Source organism: Petromyzon marinus (assembly GCF_048934315.1).
Source record: "Petromyzon marinus isolate PM22_M1 ecotype Great Lakes invasive population chromosome 84 unlocalized genomic scaffold, UKy_Petmar_22M1.pri1.0 chr84_unloc.4, whole genome shotgun sequence".
Classification (NCBI taxonomy): domain Eukaryota; kingdom Metazoa; phylum Chordata; class Hyperoartia; order Petromyzontiformes; family Petromyzontidae; genus Petromyzon; species Petromyzon marinus.
Genome location: NW_027422641.1, coordinates 841,733 through 865,592, shown reverse-complemented (window position 1 = coordinate 865,592; position 23,860 = coordinate 841,733). Strand labels below are relative to the sequence as shown.

The window sequence follows — 23,860 nt, the reverse complement described above, 5'->3', positions numbered from 1 at the left end:
GAAATCCCTTGACCACACCTGGGCATTGATCTGCCTCCAATTGTAGCTGTAGCAGATAGAAGGCTTCAGGAAGTACGTGGTAAAAATAGATGTAAATTAATGTGGGAGCCAGAGGACATGTCTGTCGCACCCGAAGGTGTAGAGGGAATGGCTTCGACTCCCGGCCATGCAGTTTTACCCGGGCGGCAAAGAATATGAAATCCTGCAGTCACGAAAGCTGTAATTGAAGATAAGTAATGTAATAATAGGAAGGTGATATTAAAAAAAATGGTTTATTTGAACATAAGTTCACACAATAACAAAGAAGATATTTGAACGTGAGTTGACACAAGAATGAATATGAAAGCAATGGGCAAGTTATGAGCAAAACATATTAGGTGTACGATTTGTATGGTGTGTATGGCATTGTGACTAATGCAAAATTTATGAAAATGTTTGTAGCTACGTGATGTAACAGGTGAGCTGCCAGACCATTGAAAATCACCCCCTGCCCCGCAACCCTCCGCATTCCCCCTGCCACCCCTCCCCCACGAGCCCCAACATCGATTCCCTACACAACATTCATAAATACAGTTACACATCATCGGAATCACCACGCTCATCAGAATCTCGGAGCCGCGTTCACCCTTGGCTTCGTGTGGGGTTCACAGAGAGAGAAAGCTCCCCGATCATTGTCGTCTCAGTCAGGCTCAGAGTCTGTGCCGGTGATCGGAGCTGTTGAGGTGAAATGCGCCGGGCTGCTGTGCGAGTTGCACGTGGGCCAGCTCCATCTGTTGCAGGGCCAGCGTCGCCTATCGGCTTAAATATACAACTGCAGGCTTCTTCTGGGAGTCCATTTGCTCCTCAGCTCCTTCTTCCCCTCCTCACTGAAGTCATTGTCGTTCACCCTGCAGCACAGAGAGAGGTTCACGCTGACGCGGGTTCACACGGAGACTCGGGCAGCGCCTCACAGTTCGAGACCCACGCAGCCTACAACAACCACGCTGGATGAAGGTCTCCCCATGCCATGAGAGCTGCTTCACCATACTTCACTACGCGGGTCAAGGCAGGTCTGTGATGGCAGGGACTGCAGATCTAGGATCGTAGAATAGTTCAACGGTGGATTGTGTTGCACACTGCAGTCTGTTGTCTGCAACTTAGCTCTGCTGCCTATAACGCCTGTGGTTATGTGCGGTGGTTTACCTGATGACGGTTGCTTGTTGCAATCGAAACGTCTATTCCATTATTATTTGATTTTATTTTCTACGTGACTTTACCGAAATAACCAGAGAATATTAAATGGACTGGAATACACTCCACTACTCACCCCACACTTCTGGCAATGGCTCTCATAGCACACAAACATGCTATCAAGGTCCATTGCCCAAAACGTTGCCTTTTTAATGTTTTATTCTAAGGCAACAGTGTTAATGACGAATCAAAGTTGTTTTGTCTGTAGCAACAATCAGAGCGCGTATGAGACACGAGCAGCATAACTTACCTGAGCTCCCTCAATGCTTTGTTGGTGATTATAATGTCATGGAGAGCTGGGATCGATTTGTCCTTCAGTGAGCAGCCCTCCAGACTACAGGGAGAAAAGAGGCACTGAGTGGGGTGAAACTGGAAAATAAAAAGTATACACACTCACAAGTAATGGAGAGCAACTCAACATCTTTTAGCACAATGAGGGTGGAAATCTCGTAGAATCGGCTAAACAGACGGAGGGAGTAATCATTTCGGACCCAGGAATGCAAACCTATTTGTCTATGAATTGTTTAATGCGGCTTTGTCCAACACGGCATTTTACAGGAACGTAACCCACCGCATTTGGTGAGGTCTGCAATATTGTATTAAAAATCGCGTTTGTCCATGAAAGGCCACTAGATACAGGCAGAGGAGCCAGAATCTAAATCTGAATATTTATTAATAATGGAGAATCCGAAAATCTAAAAAGCTCTCTTTCACAGATGTCCACGCTATCCATCACGAGGCCAAGGCTGGTTTAAACTGTATATTGGGTAAGGATCAAATAATGTTCAAATGTATAGGGTTGACGTATCAGAGCCATTGGTGATGTATAGCTTTAATAAGAGTCAGGTTGTGGTGTTATTAATGTAAACGTATGGGTGGACAATTAATGTCAAGATTGCAGCCGTTCATTATATAAAATTCTTAATTGTAATCTATGACGTTAAATACAGATGATCATTGATTAAATCCAGAGCGTGCCTATCTGGGTTCCAACATCCGATGAAACCGGTAAAACCGCTCCAAAGGATGAACCAGGCCGGCGATCGGCACAAAGTGCGTGACAAAACAAGCAGCTATGCTTTGGACTTGATTTGAAGCTTTCGTGACTGCAGGAATTACTCTTTGTTTTTTTCGGTAAAGTCACGTAATAAAAATAAATAATAAAATAACATAATAGCGTACGACGTTTCGGTTGCAACACAAGCAGCCATCATCAGGTACAGAAGAGCTAAATTTATGAGAGAGGGGAAACACATAACCTCAGATGTATATACAGACACCCAAGTAGGGGGGACTAACAAAGATACAACAGGGGACACAGAATGAGAAGCATACCAGACAAACAGGGTTTAGCAAAATTTTGGAAACCATATAAAGCAGCACAGACGGTCGGTCAAAACACAATTAACGCATAGTCTGGTTGATTACGCTATTTCAAAGATTGGTAAATTGCAAGTTAAGTATGAAATTTTAAAATACAGACTGCACACACACACATAGACATCCAAGCAGAGCGGATCAGCACAGAGTGAAGTTGCCTTAAATAGGCAGAGAAGGTAAGGCTGAGAGACAATGGAACAAATTAGCATGAGGTATGTATGGAGCAAAGGGGGCGCGGAAAGTGCGGAGCAGCAGCGCACACTCGGAAACACCAAGGCCCACACACAGGCAGAGACAGCAGAGAGACACAAATCCAAGCCAAGACACAAAGGCAGATACACAAGCAGAGACAACACAAAGACACAGACCTCATACCTCCCCGAAGAGTTGGTTCAAACTTGATTTGAAGCTTTTGTGACTGCAGGATTTACAGCACGGTAAAGTCACGTTTAAATACGTGACTTTACCGTGCTGTCTCTGCCTGTGTGTGGGTCTTGTAGCTTCTGAGTAGGTGCTGCCGCGCCCCACTTTGCTCCATGCATACCTCATGCTGATTTGTCCCATTGTCTCTAAGCCTTACCTTCTCTGCCTATTTAAGGCGACTTCACTGTGTGCTTGTCTCTGTGCTGGTTCGCTCTCCTTGGATGTCTGTGTGTGTGTGTGCGCGCGGTCTGTATTTTGAGTTTCATACTTAACTTGCAATTTAGCAATCTTTGAAATAGCGTGATCAACCGGACTATGCGTTAATTGTGTTTTGACCGACCGTCTGTGTTGCTTCATATGGTTTCCAAAATTTTGCTAAACCCTGTTTGTTTGGTGTGATTCTCTCTCTGTGTCCCCTGTTGTATCTGTGTTAGTTCCCCCTACTTGGGTGTCTGTAATATACATCTGAGGCTATGTGTTTCCCCGCTCTCGTAAATTTAGCTCTTCTGTACCTGATGATGGCTGCTTGTGTTGCAACCAAAACGTCGTACAATATGTTATTTTATTATTTCTTATTAATACCTGACTTTACCGAAAAAAACAAAGAGCAGCTATGCTTTATTTCAGTGTCAAATAATATATACAGTTCATTACACACTACATACAACAACTTAAACAATGAAAATACTGCACGTATATGTTTCATGACTAATAACTACAGTCATAGACATAAAGTATAAAGTGCGATCTGGCGAAAATTTAGTGCAATTCGGCATTCACCAGAGCACCGGTTTGAAGGCTACATCAGCCCAACGATTGACAAGCACAAGTTGTTGTTGTCAAACACAAGTTGTTGTCAAACAAAAGATGTTGTCAAACACAAGTTGTTTAACAATAGCATAGTACACACATCACCCCATGCAGAGTCTTTGATATTGGAGTGGTGAGTGGGGTACAGTAAATGTTGTGGCCGAAACGTCGTGATAATTTTATTTTATTATGTTTAATTTTTTATTATTTTATTATTTCCCTTCTACGCGACTTTGCCGAAAGAACCAAGAAGAGTAAATAGTCACTTTTTTACAGCAGGATATTAATTTTGTCTTTGTATATTTTCTTAAGCGATTTTCATATCGCAATCTATTTAAAACACTAAATATACACAGAACACATTAAAACGTAATCTTATTCAAGAGTTTCCAAAAATAAGTCATTTTAAATAATGATGCGATTATCTGGTGTTTTTGAAAATCCGGCTGCCGGATAATCGATGATCTACTGTATTAACATAATATAATTTAAAATAATATCATTGGTTAGAGTAGGTAATGTGACAATTGTAATTGTATTATTAATTAATAGTGGTCAAAAGTGCTGTAATAAGGGTGGTTAATAACTTAATTGATGAGTGCATTAAAATAAAGTTATAATCGACGTTAAAAATACAACATCATGCTATACTGAGTATCTTTGTGTTTTGTGTCTGTATGTGTGTATATATTTGTTTAGGTGTGCTTATATTAGTGTCTGTGCATCAGGACATTACTCACAGTAACGTCTCCAAACTCCCTTCTCTCCCCAACATCCCGTCCGCTATGAGCTGGAGTCCGCTGTCTCCGATCTCGTTGAGACTCAGCCTAAACCCGGGTGGACGGGAGAAGGGACAGCGCTGACTCACTGAGCCCACGGGAACCGCGGAGTCAAACACGCGGTGAGTGAGGGACACTCACAATGGCGGTGCACGTGACCAGAGCACACACGTTCATGAGCAAAGCTGCTCATTGTTTCATGTATAACACAGAAGCATATGATATTTGTGGCATTCGCGAATATTTTACTCACAATCATCCATTCATTTATACTGCACTGTACCTTTATAATCTGAAACGTGTTTGTGTTTACAAGGGTCTTGTTTTGCAAGACCTCCTCTACAAAAAAAAATCAAAGATCCCCCGTGTAGCCTTAACAGACTGTAGGGGCAAGTGTTGTTAGCGTGCACCTACTGTATGAAGGCCAGAACGGCACACGAGGGGGTGGGTGGCCAGCACCACGCCCGACCGCCTTTGTCTCCCCAGTGATGATGTTTACACACCGCACCAGGTACTCATTTGAGGCCGAGTCGACCTAGAGGGAGGCCTAGGTCCGGTTCAGATAATTGGCACCGGTGTTGGCCGTGAGCGGGAATCGAACCCAGGACGCCGGGTTCATAGCCCAGCGTCGCGCTAATCACGACACTACCGCTCCTCGTCTACAAACCTACATACACACACACACAGGAACTAAAGTAAATAACTCATGAAATAAACTTGAAATTCAAACCAGCAATAGAAACATGGGAATATATAGTTCTCAGCATAGAAAACAAGCAATTACGTAATTCTACAAAAGGAAAATAATTATGTAATGATATAAAAAAAACCTTAATCCTGTGAAGCTCGGGCTCGGTGAAGGCGGCGTTTTGGTTGAGGCGGGGCTTAAGCCTCGCTCCGCAGGAGACGACCGCAACCTCAACGCGCTGCACTAGTTGTTCTTATGTAACTAACGCTAACATTTCCACACGTTGAGTTTTATTACACGATTCATGGGAGCATTTCTGTAAATTCGGATTTCCGTAAACCTGGGACTCCCTGCACATACATGCGTATATTAACTAATTTGTCCATGGTGCACTCAGATCACTGGACGAATTGCGCTTCATGAATGTGAATCCTTATTATATGAAGATTGCTTGCATTCATTTTAATGTAAAAAAATACTGTCACATTAAAACTGCAGACTCAAACAGGGGTGTGTAAAAGTGTGTGTGAGTGTGTAGTAACGTGCACGTATTCGTGTATATGCATATTAGTGTATATGTACATGTGAGTGAGTGTGTGTATATTCATATATGAGAGTGTGTACATTAGTGTACATGTAAGATCTAATAAATCTGAAAATCTAAATAGGCACGAGCCTGGATGGTGCTTCTACCCATGACTAACATGCATAACAACAGGTGTTGTAGCCTGCGGAGCTGCGTTATGGCAATGGAACAACATTCATCTCTATGCACTACACCAACCCACACTGACAAGATTGGTGATGTATGGTCAAATAACCCACAAGACCTGCATGGTGTGGGAGTGCCTTATCCAGCAGTGGAGTGGCCAAAGGCTTTACTTGTACATGTGTAGGAGTGTGTGAGTTTATATGTACACTATGTGTACGTTTGTGTGTGTACATGTCTGTGTGTATATACGAGTGTCTTTGATTGTGTTTAGGGGAATGGTGGGAAAGTTGTTGGCACATCACATTACGAACTAAGCGACCTGGGTTTAATATCTGTAAACAGCATCAGTGGTGAGTGATAAAAGAAAATCTAGGGTGACTCAGCCTTAAATGAGTACCTGGTATGTTGCGTAAACATCAGCAATGGGGAGAAAAAGACAGCCAAGGACGGTGCTGGTCAGGGAAGTGCGATCAGCACTTGCCTCAAAAGTGTGTGCAGGCTCCACGGGGAGATTGTCTTTGTGCTCTAAAGTGCAGTGTAATAGTGTGTGCTTGTTCCCTGTCACTGGCTTCACTTTCCCCACCAGTTTATATGGGCTACTTGGGGGATCTTTGTCTCTTTAATACGTTACAACTAAGATTAACACCCATTACCAATTAGCTGTCTCTGTAGTGGTGAGCACAATCACTGACCATGATTCACTGTGAACCAGGGGCTTGAATCGGACACGTGGATCAAACCGTTACCCTCACTCTCCACCGCAGAGTCGCTATCAGGGCTACATTTGGTCAGTGTGGCCTACGGTCACCTCACTTCCTGCACATAGTGTGAGGGCTATCATTATCGCTAATTAAATGTTGCTGAAGATGATGGAAAACTTTACAGCATCCATGCATATGCATAACTTTTTTTTCCTTTTGTACTTTAATGTACAGTGAGTGCAGCATTCACTGTGGACCCACCTACTCACTGTACATTTACTCACCCACTCACACTAATTCACTCATTCACCAACCCACTCACACACTAATTCACTCATTCACCAACCCACTCACACACCACTGACCCACCAACTCGCTCACATCCTCACTTAACTCCACATATTCACTCATCGATCCACCCACCAAGTCAACCACCAACTCAAGCAGGCACGCACTCACTCACCGAACCTTATCCCTCAGTGGATGAGTGGGAGTGGGTATGCAGCTGAAGAGTGAAGGTATGGGCAAGGGTGGGGGATGGGTTATGGAAAAAGTGAAGGCAGGAGCAGATTGGGGGGTTAATGGGAGGTATCAATGGAGGGGTGAGCGTGGCGTGCGGGGAGAGGAGTGAAGTGAGTGAGGACAATGATGGCAGTGGCAAGGGGAATAATTTGTCAAAATTTGTATTCATGCTTGGGCTACGCAAGACCGAGTGTTTACGTGAGAATGGAGTTACATTGTGCTGTATGCACAGTTAATAAGTGAGGATTCTTATAGAGAAAGATCTGCCGTATAGCCTTAACAGACTGCTGGGGAAAGTGCCGTTAGGGAGCACCTATGAAGGCCGGCATGGCATATGATGGAGTGGGTGGCCAGTATCACGCCCGGCTGCTTTTGTCTCCCGAGTAGCGATGTTTTACACACTGCACCTGGTGCTCAATTGAAACTGAGTTGATATCACGCACAATTATGCACACACAATTTGTGAAGCAGTGAATGCAAGGTGTGCCAGTCTTACACTAGATGTTTACATCTGTGCAGTCCACGCTGAAGCCTCTTCATTTCCTCGGTGCCGATGCCACAGCCGAACAGGTTGAGTGTCTCCATAGGTTCTTCTCGCTGCAGCAGGATCCAGGAGATGGCAGCGCAGTCTGGCAGGGACAGCCTTGTGAATGACAGGTCTATCTCAGTCATGGACCGAGTGGCATCACTCAGGGACTTGCGGTCATGCAGCTCGTGCAAGCAGTGCAGGAGACTGATGAGCCTGTGTCTGTCAACATTCTGAGTCTCCATGCTGTGATTGAGCCACTCGATTATTTCCTTTTGAGAATCAGCAGATGGAGGATCCAAGATACCCTCAAAGAACTTCCATGGAGTGCTTGATGCTAGTCCACAAAAAAAACCTCCGAAACACATCAAACCTCCCATCTTTGCTGTCCTTAATAGCCTTGATGACGTCACTCACTGGCCGTGTTGAATGTGACAGATGCACGGCTATTGCTGCAAAAAATTCCTGCATTGTCAAGTGTGAAAATGAATAACAACTCCCTTGTTGAATGCCCTCACATGTGAACACTTTGTTGATGAATGTACTTCCTAGTTCAGAAGAACTAACAACACACTCTTCTAGATCTTTTTGGCTGAACATCTGGATGTTTTGCTGAACCCCCTTCAGAGCCATATTGGCAAGAGACTTCCTTGGTTCCGCGGCTGCCACGTCCATGGTGTTTTATGAGCCCACACACGTATTGCGTGAAGAGGTCAGTCATTGATTTGAGGATAATCTCAGAATGATCAGACTTTTGTAAATGTTCCTTCAGTGTAATGGCTGCTATATGGCAGAATGAAGGGTTCTGGGACAATGTATTCACCATTTCATTTTCCTGCAGGAGCTTGAGTGCCGTTTCTGCTAGACTCCTGTCTTGGTAAAATTTGTTTAAGAATGATAGTTTATCGTCGTTGGAAAACCCAGTGATTTCAACAGCTCGATCAAAATTGACTTCACTCAGCTGCTCCATGGCAATGGGTCTGGTCGTTATCAAGACCGAGGCCTTGGGCAAGAGATTTCCATTCACTAGGGCAGCAATGATGGCTTCTACTGTTGCCGTCTTACGTGGATCAGTGCAAGTATTGGCATAGTGAAGGCGCTTTCCAAACTCGTCCAACCCATCCATAACAAAAATGGTTCTCTCTTGGTTTGTGAAAACCTCATCCGCTTTGTTTCCCAAACATGAGTGCATCACAGAAAACAGCTCTGCGAGTGACACCTCTCCAACATCATTTATCTCCCTGAACGTGATGAGCACGATGTGCTCAAAGCATTGTGCAAACACTCACTCACCTGACAGAAGGCTGTGCACAATGAATTTGCTCAACATGGTTTTACCGCTGCCTGGAGTCCCCACCACAATAACCAGTCGAGGGTGTGTTTTTTTTCCAATGGAACTGATGGGATCAAAGAGCTTCTTGTGAGTCATCGCTTCTCTATGTGCTCTCTCCATCGGCTCCTTGTGCTGTTTGTCTCTCGCTAGTAACTCGTGCTCCTTGGTTTCTTGATGGCGGTAGTAGGGAACCAGAATTGGCTTCAGCATCCTCTCTGACAAAAACACTGCAGGTTCTCCAGGTCGTGCGTCGTAGTCTCGTGTTAATGATGTCAGCTTCAGCAAGAATTCTCTGTAATCCTCACCAGGGTTATCTAAATTCAACAGAAATGATTTAACAAATTAGTTTCATTTATACTAAAAAACATTGCTATAGCAGAAAAATATGATTAAATAAACTATGTAGTTAAAAAAAGCGTAGCGAATTCGTTCACTATGGATAATGCAGTAACATCATGTACATCACGAATTATTGCGTGGAAGTTTTCACGATGCGTATTCTACAAATGCAATTTTTATAAACACTGTACCTTTGTAAAATATTTTTTATCATGACAAAAATGTTCCAAACACTTGTCTTGTTTGTTTTGCCTGTGAAAAGATAGTACCACATTTAGCATTACGATGTACATCAGCAATATCAAAAACGAATTCCATCAATTTGGGTGTAAATTTCAATCCTGCCTTGTCCTACAATTATTGATTTTTGTTGTTTAGGATGTTGAATTTAACTTTTTATATTTCACTAGTATTGGGGCTGTGTTTCCTCTCCCATCTCAAGCTGGCCTATATCACGTAGCACGGGGGCTACACTGTGGTGGAGGAGTGCAGTACACCAGGCACGGTCCTCTGCAGGTAGAAAAGATGCAGTGTTTGCTAACTGGCGGAGCCAGTTGTGGGGGGTGGCACGTGCCTCCCCTGATCCGATCGAAATCCTTAATTTCGATCGATAAATCAGCATTTTGCGACCGCCACTGTGTAGCATATTACTATGTGCCAGAGACTCTATGAGATGATAGGACAATAGTCTGAGTCCATAATTGGCAATAAGTAACGGCAAAGCAGTTATAAGTGATTCACATAAGTGTACGCAGTTGCGTATACAGTGCACGACTTCCCTGAAGGGACACCTTCAGCGAGCGCGATGCCGATCACACACGGTTGTTGGCTGCGCCATCGCCGCACACGCGTCGAATAAAAAGCAAGGGACAAGTCTTTACGTCATAACAACTCCTATATAAAAAAAAAATTATTGCTGGAGGAGTTACCCCCCTACCTGAAAATCCTGGCTCCGCCATTGTGCTTGCACCTCCACAATAACAGCCACATAAATCACAGAACTCGTAGCATCCCACGTGATGCATCGTAGGTTCACTTGAACTTCAACTAACCTGGCTACTGCATCATCAGCAAGCACTGTGGCATCCCCTAGATTGGGGAGAGTGGAGATTTCCCTAATGACAGATTTGCTCGACATCTTTCATCACAGCTTTTCAAGTTAACATCTAACTCGATGGCTCATAACTTTGATGGTGTTATTTTAATCTCTCCGTAATCTCTCCATGATAAAATACTTGGAGTCATGAGTTAGAGTGGACTTTTTACAAACGATGAGGGCTTAAATATTGACATTTTATTTGGAGGAAGTTTTAACCAATTCAAGTCAGGGTGTAAGAGGAAAGTAGGTTCCGTTATATGAGTCAATGGCAATATAAGGCTGGGTGTCATTAGAAATAGCAGTGATAGTCGATAATAAAAACGTATTTTTTTCTCAAAACGAGGAGATTGTACTGAAAAGAAAAGATGGCACAGGACTGCGCCATGTGGAACACCACAGAATTAGGGCTTCTGAACAGAAGACAGTGCTTGCATGGAAAAATATTAATCAATTCCAGGGGTTGAAGCAGAACCAGGAAATAAGTTTGTCAGACAACACTTGCATCGCCATGAAGATTCAAGAGGATGGAGTGGTGTCAAAAGCAGCCCAAAGGTCAAGAACTAGAAGCAGCATCCATAGTTTAACAGAAATGGTAATTTGCCCTGCATAGGGGAACAGTTTCAATGACATGGCCTTGGTGGAATCCAGATTGTACCAAGTCATGGAGACCATGGCAGCAGATGGGTTTGCTGCCATTGCCAAACATCTTGGGCTTGACACTTGAAAGAAAGCTTCATAGGTCATTACATTATTACAGCTTAAATACCATGTCTGTCTGAAGAGGAGGTAGAAAATCACCATGTTTACGTCTTTTCCAAGGACAGGGAGGTGTAGGATATGACGAATTAATGAATGTTGGGGTCCAGTGTTGATGTAAGTTTTTGATATTTACACATATTTTCATTATCCATCTATCCTTTCCTCCCAATTGCTGATAAATTGTAGTTTCCCTGCTATGGAATGGAATAGAAATGTCCTCCTTCTGAAAGGAATGTTGTCATGCAAGGGTGGTGCAGTTTGCTAATATTAAATGACAATCTCAGTTCAAAGCAATTCCTTCACCTAAACTTGCCAGAGACATGTGAATGGCTATGTGAAGTTTAGCATCACTCACGAGAAGCTGCTCCAGGGATGGCTTTACCCGCAGTTCTGCTCAGATCGACACCGATCACGTTGAGCTGGTGCTCATGCTGTGAGATCCACTGATCCAAGAGAGGGATCTCGGATCTCAGTCGCACGAGCACATCTTCAAGAAATATCATGCAGACTTGTTCTCCCTTTATGAGCACCAGGTTAACCAGAGGCCGTGTTTGCACAACGGGGTCATTCTCGCTGTTAAGAGACGCGTATTCACTGTCCAGGACTATCCCTGTTTGATAGGAATGGTCAAGCACTTCTGAAGACTTCGCCTGGAGGTATTTCTGCAGATTCACTTTGTTGGTTTTAATGATCTCATATGCAGGATCTTTTGATGCCATCACGACAAATGCATCGAGTCACCTGAAGAAAATGAAAACAAACCACGTGTCACCTGTAAGCATAGTCGTGTAATTTTATCCAGGTACAGGGAAGAATAATTATAAAAAAATAAAATGTTGCTACTAAAATCTGAGAGGTCTCGGTTAGGTACAATTGTGACTTTAGGTATTTGATTGTGAATACATTGACTTATTTAAATTGTAATGAAAGCTTAAAATTGTTATTGGAATATATATATAAATACATAAAATTGCATCAAAACACTTTAGGCATCTCAAAACACTCTTCAGTGCAAGTATTTGAACATTCACATCAACACAACACTACGATAAAAAAAGTAAAATGTGAACCTAATTCAAAACGCCACACAGTTTTAGCAGATCAAGCAGCTGCGTGACACCACGTGCTCTGCCTCGACCATCGTGATGCCACGCAGAAGGCAAATTGCGTTGTAATGTGCAATGATCGGGATAGCGTCACATCTAGTTGAGTGACGATTAGAGGGTGGGAGCCAGGTTTGATCTTGGGTAGTCCCTATGTAGTGGGCACTCCCATGCTCTCAATGTATAGGTAGAGGGTGCTCTGAGGTTGTCTAGCAGTGGTATGACATCACATACCGCGCTCCCAGCAGCAGCTGGCGGAGCCGTTTGTGAGGGGGCCGGGGGAGCCGACAGAGGGAGCCGATTGAGCCAGGGGGCCGACGGGGCCGGGGGAGCCGGGGGGGGGGGGGCGACAGTGCGAGCAGAGGGAGCCGACACTGACTTTCTCATACATCATACACTGACTCACTCACACCATGCACTGACTCACTCACACATCATGCACTGACTCACTCACACATCATGCACTGACTCGCTCACACATCATGCACTGACTCGCTCATCATGCGCTTACTCACTCACACATCATACACTCGCACAACCACTGACCCATTCACTCATCATACATAGGTTCACTCATCGTGTGCTGGCTCACTCGCACATCATACACTCACTCTGCCGCTGACTTGCTCACACATCATACACTGACTCACTCATCATGCGCTGACTAACACATTGTGCGCTGACTCACACATCATATACTCACTCAACCTAATACTGACTCAATCATCATACGCTGACTCGCACATCATACGTTGACTCGCACATCATACATACACTCACTCACGCTGCTGCTGACTCACTCACACATCATACACTGGGAGTGTCGTGCTGCCAGCTATGGCTGCAGGTTTTGTTGTACATGTTATGTATATCGTTTATTGTTAATTTTAAAATCACAGTTCCTATGATTACTGCTGTTACATTGTTTTTGTAGCTTTATTTTGGTCTGGTTGTGGTTTAATAGTTTTCTGCAATGTAGATTCATATTTTGTTTGTTGCAGTTGCACCCGACTTAAGAGCCGCATGGCTCACAGGGCTATACCTAATAAATTAAACTTGAATACGCTTCACACAAATGAGTAAACATGACCTTTTGTGGAGGTAGTGTGTTTGTGTGGGGAAGCCAAAACTTAAAGTACACACATGAGGCAGCGTCAATGTTACTATAATGTTCATTATGCTAAATAAATCACTTATACAGGACAGCAGTGGTCCAGGTGTCTGTGCAACCACCTTCCTATGCCTTTGAATCTCCACTTGCACTGTCTCTTAGGAATCCTTGAAAATGAGCGGCACGTTACATCATCATCATCAGCAGCCATTGTCTCTCTACCGCTGGATGAACGCCTCCCTATATTTGTTTAACGTGAGAAATTAATGAAAAAAATTCTTAATTTAACATTTTTTATTAGTATCAATAATAACGAAGCATCTGGTCAGTGAGTATGCACCACGTGCATTTACAACAGCATGCAGAGCATGAGACTATAACGAGTTTTGTACATCATGTTTGTAAACCCAAGTAATCCATTCTTTAGTATGAGATATTTATACATTTAACTCTTTGTGTATTGAGCTGTGTGTATTGCATTGCTGCAAACTAAATATCTAAACTGTACATATACAGGCCGGTCTGACTTAACCAGCGTTCTTTCTACAAGAATGTGCTATAACAAGCAATATTAATTTATCCCTGGGGTGTCACTATATACGTATGATTTTATGATTAGTCAAATAGTACGAGGAGATAATGCAATAGGGAGAAGGGGGTGAGGGTGTGGGCTCAGTCGCTTTTTCTCTCATACAGCACACATCTCCACAGGAAATGAAAAAAATAACACCTGGCAAATGGACGTACATTGATGTTTACGCCCAAGGCGCAACAACTCTATTCGTTTCACTATCGTACAGCTCCACGCTACACACAGCAGACGCGTGCTCCCTACAGAGGATAAACTGTCGAGCGTCTTCTACGCCGACAGCACGAGCTTCAACACAAACATCCCCCATGTAGCTCCACAGACTGGTGGGTCAAGTGCTGTTAGTGAGCTCCTTTGAAGACCCGCACGCAAAGTGGGGTAGAAATGGCCAGCACCACACCTGGCCACGTTTGTCTCATAGGTTATACTGATTACCCATTGTACCAGGCACTCATTTAATGCAGACACAACCTAGAGGACCCAAAACCAGTGTAGATATCACGTGCTATTGATAACTGTGGCTGAGTTTGTTGTGCAGCATGGCTCGCCACAAACACACATAGGCGATGTACACAAACATACAAGATACAAATGAGAAAAATCTCCCATATCGTTTTTTACATTATTGGGATTAGTTCTGCTAGCGAGCACCTAAGAAGGCCAGTACGGCACATGAAGGGGTGGGTACATAAACACAATAACAATAAAAGCCATTCGCCACTCAAAATTGGTGACGTCAACAAAGTGTTTGTGCCAGGCTAAGTGCACATTGAGGTCATGTGGACTGTCGAAGGCTCATGGGCAGGAGGTTACAGGATAGATAAAGGTGTCATGGGTTGAGTGACAGGGATGACTGGCAGATCTACCACCTGTGCTCCCTACTGTTCCACCTTGCTGCATTTTACTCATTCTGCACTCCGCTCGTTGTTGTGAGCATCACTCCTCCGCCCTCCGTTATTGCTGGAGGCGGACATCCTTCACAAAACTCCTCCAGAGACGATGATCTTGAAACCACTGGTCGAGCTGTTGGCAAGCCCAAACAGCTCCACCATCCTTCTGTTACACAGCAGTCAAACTCTTGCCTATAGCGATAAGCCCCTTATATCTGGACAAACAGAAGCTGTTTGGGTACACAGTGACTGGGCATTTGGGCTACATGACCCAGCCAATGCTGCCTCACCTGCCTTAGTATCTCACTGATGGGCATTTGTCCAGATCATTCAAGGATCTAAGCTGCTCACATAATCTAGTTTGTTAAGCCCACGGTGGATCGTAGACAACTTGAATATGCAAAACCAGTGTGGACGTTCCTTTAAAAGGGATCCAAATTTCTCAAATGTAGAGAAGGGAGGGGATATCTGGCTGAGAAGACCCAGAGCTTTACATGGAGCGACAGGCAATGCAGCATTCACAGTGTGTTACACAGCTGAGATAAGTATGTTCAACCGATTCGGAGCATGACCTCTGCTACCAAACTGGAGCTAGTCACATGCACCCTTTCCAGGTATGGAAAATTGTTCTGCTCTGTCCAAAACTGCCCCACTGCTCATGGGGAGTGGAGGGATGGGAGAATACGATGACACAGAATACCCAGGCAGGTGCTTTGTTTTATGTGGGGATGAACGTAAACCCCATTTCTTAGTAGTACTCTCGAAGTTCAACAAAAGCTTCTCCAGCTCATACTGGATATAATTCTTATGGTGGGGATGCTTGTAATGTGGAGGTGGGCAGTGGTAATGCACGCTCCTGTCTAATGAGGAACCAACAGTTTGGGACAATTTCAAGATTATGTAAACAACGCCGCCAAGACCTGCCCAACAACCTGTTGCAATATTGGAAATGAATGGATTAGTGATTAAACGTGGTGTTTAATTGAAAAAAGAACATAAAAACTGCTACAAGGGCCTAAGAAGGCAATGCAAAACTCAGATCTGGCATGAACAGAGGGGGCCTGATGGAAAAGCTGCAGCAGTTGAACAATAACTCTCAGTCAAATAAAGGATGACTTTGCAAACTTCAGTCAGCTCAGGGGAGCCTACTTCAATATTTCCTGCGCAATTACAAATGAGTGGCAAGCTCCTCAGCAGTTGAAGGCAGAAACTAGCATGCTAGAAGTAATTATGCTCCCAAATGCAGAATCGCTCTTCGTCATATCCCTTTGAAGAGCTCATGCAAGCCACAGCAACCAAAGACCCTACACCTTCTGCATTGAGCCATTTGAGTATAAATTGAGAGGTACCCTAAGAAAAATGAAAGAAATCACTAGTATCCAACACTTGCAATATCAGAGCAGAAATGCTGACACCCAGAGGCTCAACTATCATCACATGGGTGAGTAAGATCTTTTAACACACGTGGAGGGCAGGCTTGAAACCAGCTTTCAATGATGCAGCCTTTTTGGTTGGACTGCAGGCAGTCTTACTCGTGCCGTGTCAGTCATAGAAGTTGTTGGACCATACTTATATTTGCCTCAAGCAAGTCTTGACGAACAAAGTGGGGTATAATCTGCTGAGTAGTGTAGTGGAGGCTGTGAAATGAGAAATAATCAATTAGAGTGCCTTTAAAAAGAGCCTCTGTCAAGGTGATGTGCACATCAGTGAGATACAATCATCATTGGGAACAAGGTGGTGTACATTCAGCCTACATTTCTAAAGAGAGAACATACAGTGATGATCACAGGAGAAATCTGTGGATGGTAAGTGACAGGCCCAAATAATTGCATCAAAAGAAAAGGGAATGAGTGACCTCCGAATGAGTAAAGGTTGATTAGAAGTTCCAACAGGAAGCCTTGGTTGCTGGGCGGAGAATGAGTGAAGGGGAGTAAAGCGAGATGGTAGGGACGATATAGGAGAACATTGGGAGGGGAATGAGATGATGGGAGAGGCAAGCAGGAGCGTGTCCATGGTGGAACTTGAAGACAGCAAAGGGGATATTGTGCTTGATGCAGAAATTAATCGGATACCAGTGGAGGGATCAAACACGATCACAGCTTTACCAATTAAAAACCAGGCAACAGAAACAAACATGAGTACAGTATTACCAAAGACAAGACTGTCACACTATATAAAGTCCCACTCATTTCATGGATCGTTATTAAACAAAGGTGTCGCTTTAATCGACATTGTGAACTCGGGATGTTACGGGACAATGAGTCCCATAGGCAACGCCACGGGCTAAAGGGCACAGTGGGGGCTATCACTCCCTCGACTGACTGTGCGCGAGTAACAGACTTCAGCCTCCATTGACGATCTCTGTGAACAGGGAGGTGGAAGCCAATAGAGTTCATGTCAACAACAAAAACCGTGACCTTTAAAGAGACAATGCTCCTGTTAAAATACGATTGACAGTACATTACCATTTTTACATGCTTCAGAGTACTATACCCATTTTAGAAGCAGCGTTGCTTTGTAGATTGATTTTGTTACTGATGGAGATAGTAAAAAAGCATGTGGCAAGATGAGACGTTCATTCGAATCCGTGTTCTCAATGGCCTAGCCCATTGGCATAGCCCCTAGGCTCGAGCACAAGACACTGATACTATTTTACTCAACACCCACCTCTATAACCCCCCTAATCGCTCCCCCTCAATCCCGCTATGTCCCCCTCCCCCCATCGCGATGTTATTTATCTTCCAAAAAAACTTCTTCGATAACACCGCTTTGAAATTAAATGTTTATAGTAAGAGACGATTCAGGCAATGGCCCTTTTGTCACAGCACTTCAGTCTCCTCGACTTGTGACATCGGCACCACTCATGAGGAGGCCGCATTTGTTGCACTCCAAGATGGCTTGGTGAACGCCCCTCCCCTCCACTACCCCGACTTTTCCTTGCCGTTTGTCCTTGATACACATGCTAGTAACACTGGCATTGGAGCTGTTCTGTCTCAAGTTGTCAATGGCGTCGAGTGTTATCGCATAAGGAAGCAGAGTGCTGTCTCCGGCTGAACAGCGGTACTGTGTCACACGCTGATAACTGTTAGCTATCGTGTTTTTCTTGCAACAGTATCTTCCATATTTGTATGGGAGAGACTTTGAGGTGCGCTCGGACCACGCAGCGCTGCAGTACGCGCTGCAGGTTGACCAGCCATCTGGCGAACTTTCACGCTGGTTGGAGGTCCTCCAGGACTACTCTTTTCAGGTTACCTATCGCAAAGGCTCCCATCACACGAACGCGGACGCCCTGTCGCGATTACCCACGAACGAGAGTTGCGCAAGTTTTTCGGGCTCCGGTCGCTTTAAGCCGCGCAATGAACACTCGCCCCCTACCCTTACGGCATCGGCCGAGGTTGTAACATCTGAGGGGGCTGGGGATCCAGTGGCGCGTGATGCTGTCATTGGATTGGACCACGAAGAATGGGGGCGCCTCCAGGTTGAGGACGCTTCCCTGCTTAAATTGCGATGCCGTGTCAGAGAGACTGATGGGGGCGAGGATCGATGGGGTGTCACCTCTTTCATTCTCAGAGGCGGATTGATCATGCATTGGGACGGAGAGATGCGATGTTCCAACATTGTTGTGCCCACCGCCCTGCGGGGTAAGGTCATTTGGGCGGTGCACGAGCATCTGTTGCACTTGGGTGTGCATAAACTAGCATTGGCCACACGTAAGTCGGATTTCTTCTGGCCTGGCATGGCTGAGGATGCTGCTAATTTGTTGAAGGGGTGTGTGCAGTGCACGCGGTCCGCTCGTGGGAATAAATATTTTCTGGTGGGAGTCGAGTATTTCTCATGATGGCCTGTGGCCTGGCCGCTTCCCAAACAGTTGGCGGCAAAGATCACTGAGGCATTCCTCAATGGCTACGTAATTCTAGTGGCATGGTTGAACATGATCGCCACTAATCATAGCCGGCAGTACTAGCTTGTGTCAGTAGGGAGCAGAGGGGAGGCTGAACCTGCTGGATTAATGATGACGGGCCGTTGGCCAAGGCAATCCCTGGGGGAGCATCGTGACCAACGGTCGGGACCCCAGATCCCGGGAAGGGGGCTGGGGAGATGATGTCATTCTCCAGACCCTCGGAGACGGTCCTAAAAGGAAGGCGTGGCCAGGGGCGGAGTGAGCCAGGAGCCTATATATAAGTCAGGTCCCTGAGCGGTCCCAGCAGTTGTTGTCCGGCCGAAGACTGAAGAGCATCCTGGAGCCCTGAAGAGAAGAGCCCAATGGGCAGAGCCGAACCCCTGGCTAGGGTCGGCTCGAGCTTGTACCAGTGAAAGCTCCAGCTGATAACCAGTGAAGACTCAAGGGAAGACTCAAGCCCCAGCAGTATAGATGTCGTGATAGCCAGTGAGAGGCAAGCTAGTCTGGAGGGACTACCTCCATAGAGTATCGGGTGAAAGGGGCCATTACCCCATTGTGTAATAACCTGTTAATGTTATAATAAATGTGTTGCCTCAGAGTAAGCTTCCTCCAGTTTATTACCCACTACATAATGGACAAGAGTGCTCCCGAACGTCTTCTGAACAATCAGGGAAAAACATTTTCTTCAAAATTATTGCAAGAGGTGTGCGTTAGTTGTGAACCAAGAAAGTACACATGTCACCGCACAATCCGCAGACGGATGGTATGGTTGAGGTGGCTGCACAGGACTCTGACCTCCATGTTGAGTCATCAGGTCAGCGAGAACACGACCCCCTGATTCATGTTCAGTTACAAGCCGCACCCAACAAGGCTAAATCTTAAATCTCTGACTCCGTGTGCTGTACCCTTCAAAAGCTTTCCGAAGTGCGGGAGACTTCCAGGGTAAATTCTGATTCGTGCCAATTGGCCAATGAATGGCTGAGGGGCTTCCGTACTTCAAAACATGAGTGGGCACCTGGGGACAGAGCTTGGTTGCACTGTCCACAGGTACCGGTGGGTACATCGCCCAAATTGCTCAAACCCTGGAGAGGGCTGGTTGATGTGATTCGGGTCATTCGACCGCAGTGTGTCCAGATCCGCTTGGGGCGGCGGAGTTGGTTTGTACACTCCTCTTGCCCTAAGCCCTTTATTGCTCCCTGTGAGTTTGTTCCATCTCCACACTGTGGGCGCCAAGGGACAGATGTGTCCGGCGAGCTGGCATGTGTGCCCGTTGAGGTTGGTCCTCAGCGGAGTCGTGTGCTTCCTCCCTCAGGTGCCGCGCCCCTGATGTCCCCCGAGCCGCTGCCTGCGCTGTCTTCACTTGATTCGGGAGAGGAGAACCCGTCGACCCGGCCTACTGCTCTTCGTGAGGAGCCGGATTCGACTGGACAGTTGCATATTCCCCCTGGGACCTCCAGGGAGAGTGAGCCCACCTCCACTGGAGGCCCAGCCACGAGGACTCGCTCAAAAACTCTTCGGATTTTGTGACACCCATGCACACACACTCCCACACCATCAGTTGCTTGTCACACTCAGTAGGCCATATCGGTTATTGGCTGAACCTAGCCTTTGTTGTGCTTATGGGTATTGTTACACGGTGAGGATGGGAGTTGTTGGTGATGGAGGGGATTCCGTGCATTCGCGTTTTATATTTTCTCGTGTTGTTCTGTACATTTGTAGGTAGTGTATATATTGTATAGGTGGGCTTGGGTATTTATATGCTATTTGTTATTGTTAATTATTGAAGCACACATAGCGTTTAGTCACTTTTACTCACTTTTTATCACCTTATTCACTTAAGCAACCATTGGAAAGATGTTCTAAATCATACCAAACATTAAACTAATTTTCAATGGTATTTATCCAAATAGTGATATACCAAACTTTCATAGAAGCTTATTTCACTTCACACCTACATTTGTAAACTCCCCGCCCCGTGCCGGTCCTCTACGTTCCACTTCGCACCCGCTCCCCCCCTCTGTGCCGGTCCTCTTGTGCGTTACGGTCATTTTATGCTAATTCCTTTGTCAAAGCATTTTGTTTCCTCCCACACAGCTTAAAAGGACGCGACCTGGGCTGGACTGTCTTCACTCCAACGCTGTCCTCATGACAGTACGGTCCCCTTCACCTGATGAAAGCCACTTGTGTTGTGGCCGAAACGTCATGATTTTTTACCTACGTGACTTTACCGAATAGAACCAAAGAGTATGGATCCTTGCAGTCACGAAAGCTTAAAATCTAGAACTTATTCACTTGGTTAGTTTTAAGGGGGAGTTGACAGCCAGGACGGCTGAATGCTACGAATGGGGGGGGGGGGGGGTAATGTAGTGACATCGGGAATGCCACTGTGTAGTGCCGGCCTGAGAGACACGGCGTGCGATGTAATTACATCACCGACACCCCATATATGTGGGTGTAGTACCAGCCCTAGTGGGGCTTGGTGAACGCTGAGTCATGGCGCTGAGTGGCACCACGCGTGGCGTGCAGTGCTGTCCTCTATAGGAGGGGTGTGAAAGTGTCAGCCATGAATGAGGTTAATGTGGGCCATTGCACTCTGGTTGACCCTGGAAGGTACATGACGGGTAAAGTCTACACAGGGGCCCCAAGTTGGGGCTAGTGGGTAGTCACGTGTCAGGGCGAGATCTTGCAATAGGAATCGAGAAGGTAGTCGTGGCCAAGGGCGGAGCCGGCCACGACTGGTGAGCATATAAACCGGGTCCCCAGAGGGACCAGGTTCAGCTTTGCTGTTGTCTTCTGAAAGATCTACATTCAACGTCCGTGAAGAGTCACCAACACATTGGCAGGACTCAAGCTGGAGTCCTGCTCGTTGTAGCTATCCCAGAGTGTTAGCGCAGATAGCCTGGTGGTCCACCATCATAGGTTGTTATCTGGTAAAAGGGAAGTTACCCCTTCGTGTTGGTATAAATACATTTGTTGCCTCCAAAGAGTATGTCTGCGACTCAATTGAACCGACTACACAATGGTGCAAAGGTCAGTAAAGTGACTTGAGGCCACCAGGGGCTGTACCAGTATACCACATCAGATTAACAAGGGGCTCAGTGGTGGCAACAAGTTATCCCCTTCGCCTGGAATGCAGGAGGTCGTGGGTTCGATTCCAACCCTGATGCCTGGATATTTGGAGTTTGCATATTCTCCCCGTGGTGGCGTGGGTTTTCTCTGGATCCTCGAGTTTTTTTCCCTTCACATTTAGAAATATGCGTTTACAGTATTTGGCTGCTACAAATTTCCACGTGATAAGTCACTTCGTTGAGCTATGATTTGTGGCCTGGTTGCTTTTGAAAAACAGCTATATAGCTCAGTGGACCTTACTTGGCACAATAAAAGAAAAATCTGCCAATTCCTGGAGTTATACTATAGGAAGGCCTGGGTACCCAAGGGACCAGGTTACAGCATCTGTCAGTTCAATGAAAAATCTAATAGCTTAGTGGACTTTGCCTGGTTCATAAAATAGTTTTTGTGTTTAACCTCACGTGACAAACTATAAATCCAACAAACACACCCAGTGCTGAAATGCACTGAAAAACAGTAAATGTACCAGAATGAAGCAGTACACATCTTGTCAAGTTGTATTTATGCAACAAAGATAACTAAAGAAAAATAACCAAATCCACAATTAGATGTGGATGTGAAAATAAAGTAAAGCCCTTCTGGATAATGGGCACCCTATGCCCTGTCGGTCTTGTTGATTTTTAACCATATTTCACCACGCCGACTAGTGCGGATTGGTGAAGCGAGGGGGGCAGAACTGATTCATTTGTCACTCGCCTCTGGATTTAGTCCATGGGTGTGTAGTGATGTGCGCTAAGCACTGTGCAATTGGACGACCCCACATGCCCTGGGCACCCTTTCGCATGAGATATTCAAACTCAATCTATTTTGCAGGTGAAATATTTCTGAAATAAAAATGCAATGAAGGAAAAACAGAGAAACTGCCATGACACGGTGCACAGGTGTGAATTAATATATTATAATAATCAGTCACACGACTGACCATACAAGGCAAGCACACCATGGTGGTGCTCGCTTCATCCACCCAGCAACACACTTCAGCGCAATTGTTTCCCAGCGCCTATCTCGTGACTCGGTATGGGAATCGCTGCGGCGGTGTCCGCTCGTACAGCTCCATGCGACCCACAGCAGACGCGCGCTCCCTATAGAGGATCCACGGTCGCGCGTCGTCTATGCCTACAGCACGAGCTCCGACACAAACATCCCCCATGGAGCTCCACAGACTGGTGGGGCAAGTGCTGTTATTGAGCTCCTATGAAGGCCGGCATAGTACACGAAATGGTAAGTGGTCAGAACCACGCCGGACCGCCTTTGTCTCCCCAATGTGTGATGTTTACACACCGCCCCAGATACTCATTTGCATTACACACACATTTACCTCCCTACCCCCCACCGCACACACACTCACACACTACACCGTCTTCCACACACACACAGCCATTTAGGCACCAATAAAAAATCCCCCGTGTATCTTACACAGGTGGTTTATAGTCTGAACCACACCACCCACCGTCCCCCATGCACCACGAACTCCCCACACTCACCCACGCTGTGAAGTGTCGAGTCGCCCCGCGTCTCTCGCCCCTGACGCGGCCCAGCTCCCCGTGTAGCCTCCTCTGCCGTGCTCTCAGCCTCTGGCCCTGACGCAGCAGAAAGGAGAGGGATGGAGGGGTGACGGGAGGAGTGAAAGGAGCGTTGAGGGGAGGGATGGGAGGGGAGGGAGGGGTGGGAGGGGTGGGGTGGGTGGGGTGGGGTGGGTGGGATGGGTGGGGTGGGTGGGGTGGGGTGGGTGGGGTGGGTGGGATGGGTGGGGTGGGTGGGGTGGGTGGGGTGGGGTGGGTGGGGTGGGTGGGGTGGGGTGGGTGGGGTGGGTGGGATGGGTTGGGTGGGTGGGGT

The 23,860-nt window shown here is 45.9% G+C and overlaps 1 protein-coding gene across 1 annotated transcript; it reads right to left on the bottom strand.

Annotated features, from left to right (window-relative positions):
* Nucleotides 1-253: 253 nt before the first annotated feature.
* Nucleotides 254-23,621, bottom strand: LOC142908472 (ribonuclease inhibitor-like). Its single transcript, XM_076059179.1, has 7 exons — nt 23,509-23,621; nt 11,657-12,042; nt 9,635-9,695; nt 7,742-9,418; nt 4,584-4,670; nt 1,481-1,564; nt 254-887 (listed from the first exon to the last, which is right to left on the bottom strand). The coding sequence occupies exons 4-7, from the start codon at nt 8,149-8,151 to the stop codon at nt 800-802; spliced, it is 669 nt and encodes a 222-aa protein (XP_075915294.1). The 5' UTR covers nt 8,152-9,418; nt 9,635-9,695; nt 11,657-12,042; nt 23,509-23,621; the 3' UTR covers nt 254-799.
* Nucleotides 23,622-23,860: the final 239 nt, after the last annotated feature.

Bases quoted from the DNA above. Each gene is read 5' to 3' on its own strand.
- LOC142908472 (XM_076059179.1), bottom strand. From the start codon at position 8,151: ATGGGAGGTTTGATGTGTTTCGGAGGTTTTTTTTGTGGACTAGCATCA. The intron at 1,565-4,583 runs GTGAGTAATGTC...TTCTCCCTGTAG, and splicing joins GGGAGTTTGGAGACGTTACT to TCTGGAGGGCTGCTCACTGA. The intron at 888-1,480 runs GTAAGTTATGCT...TCTGTGCTGCAG, and splicing joins AAAGCATTGAGGGAGCTCAG to GGTGAACGACAATGACTTCA.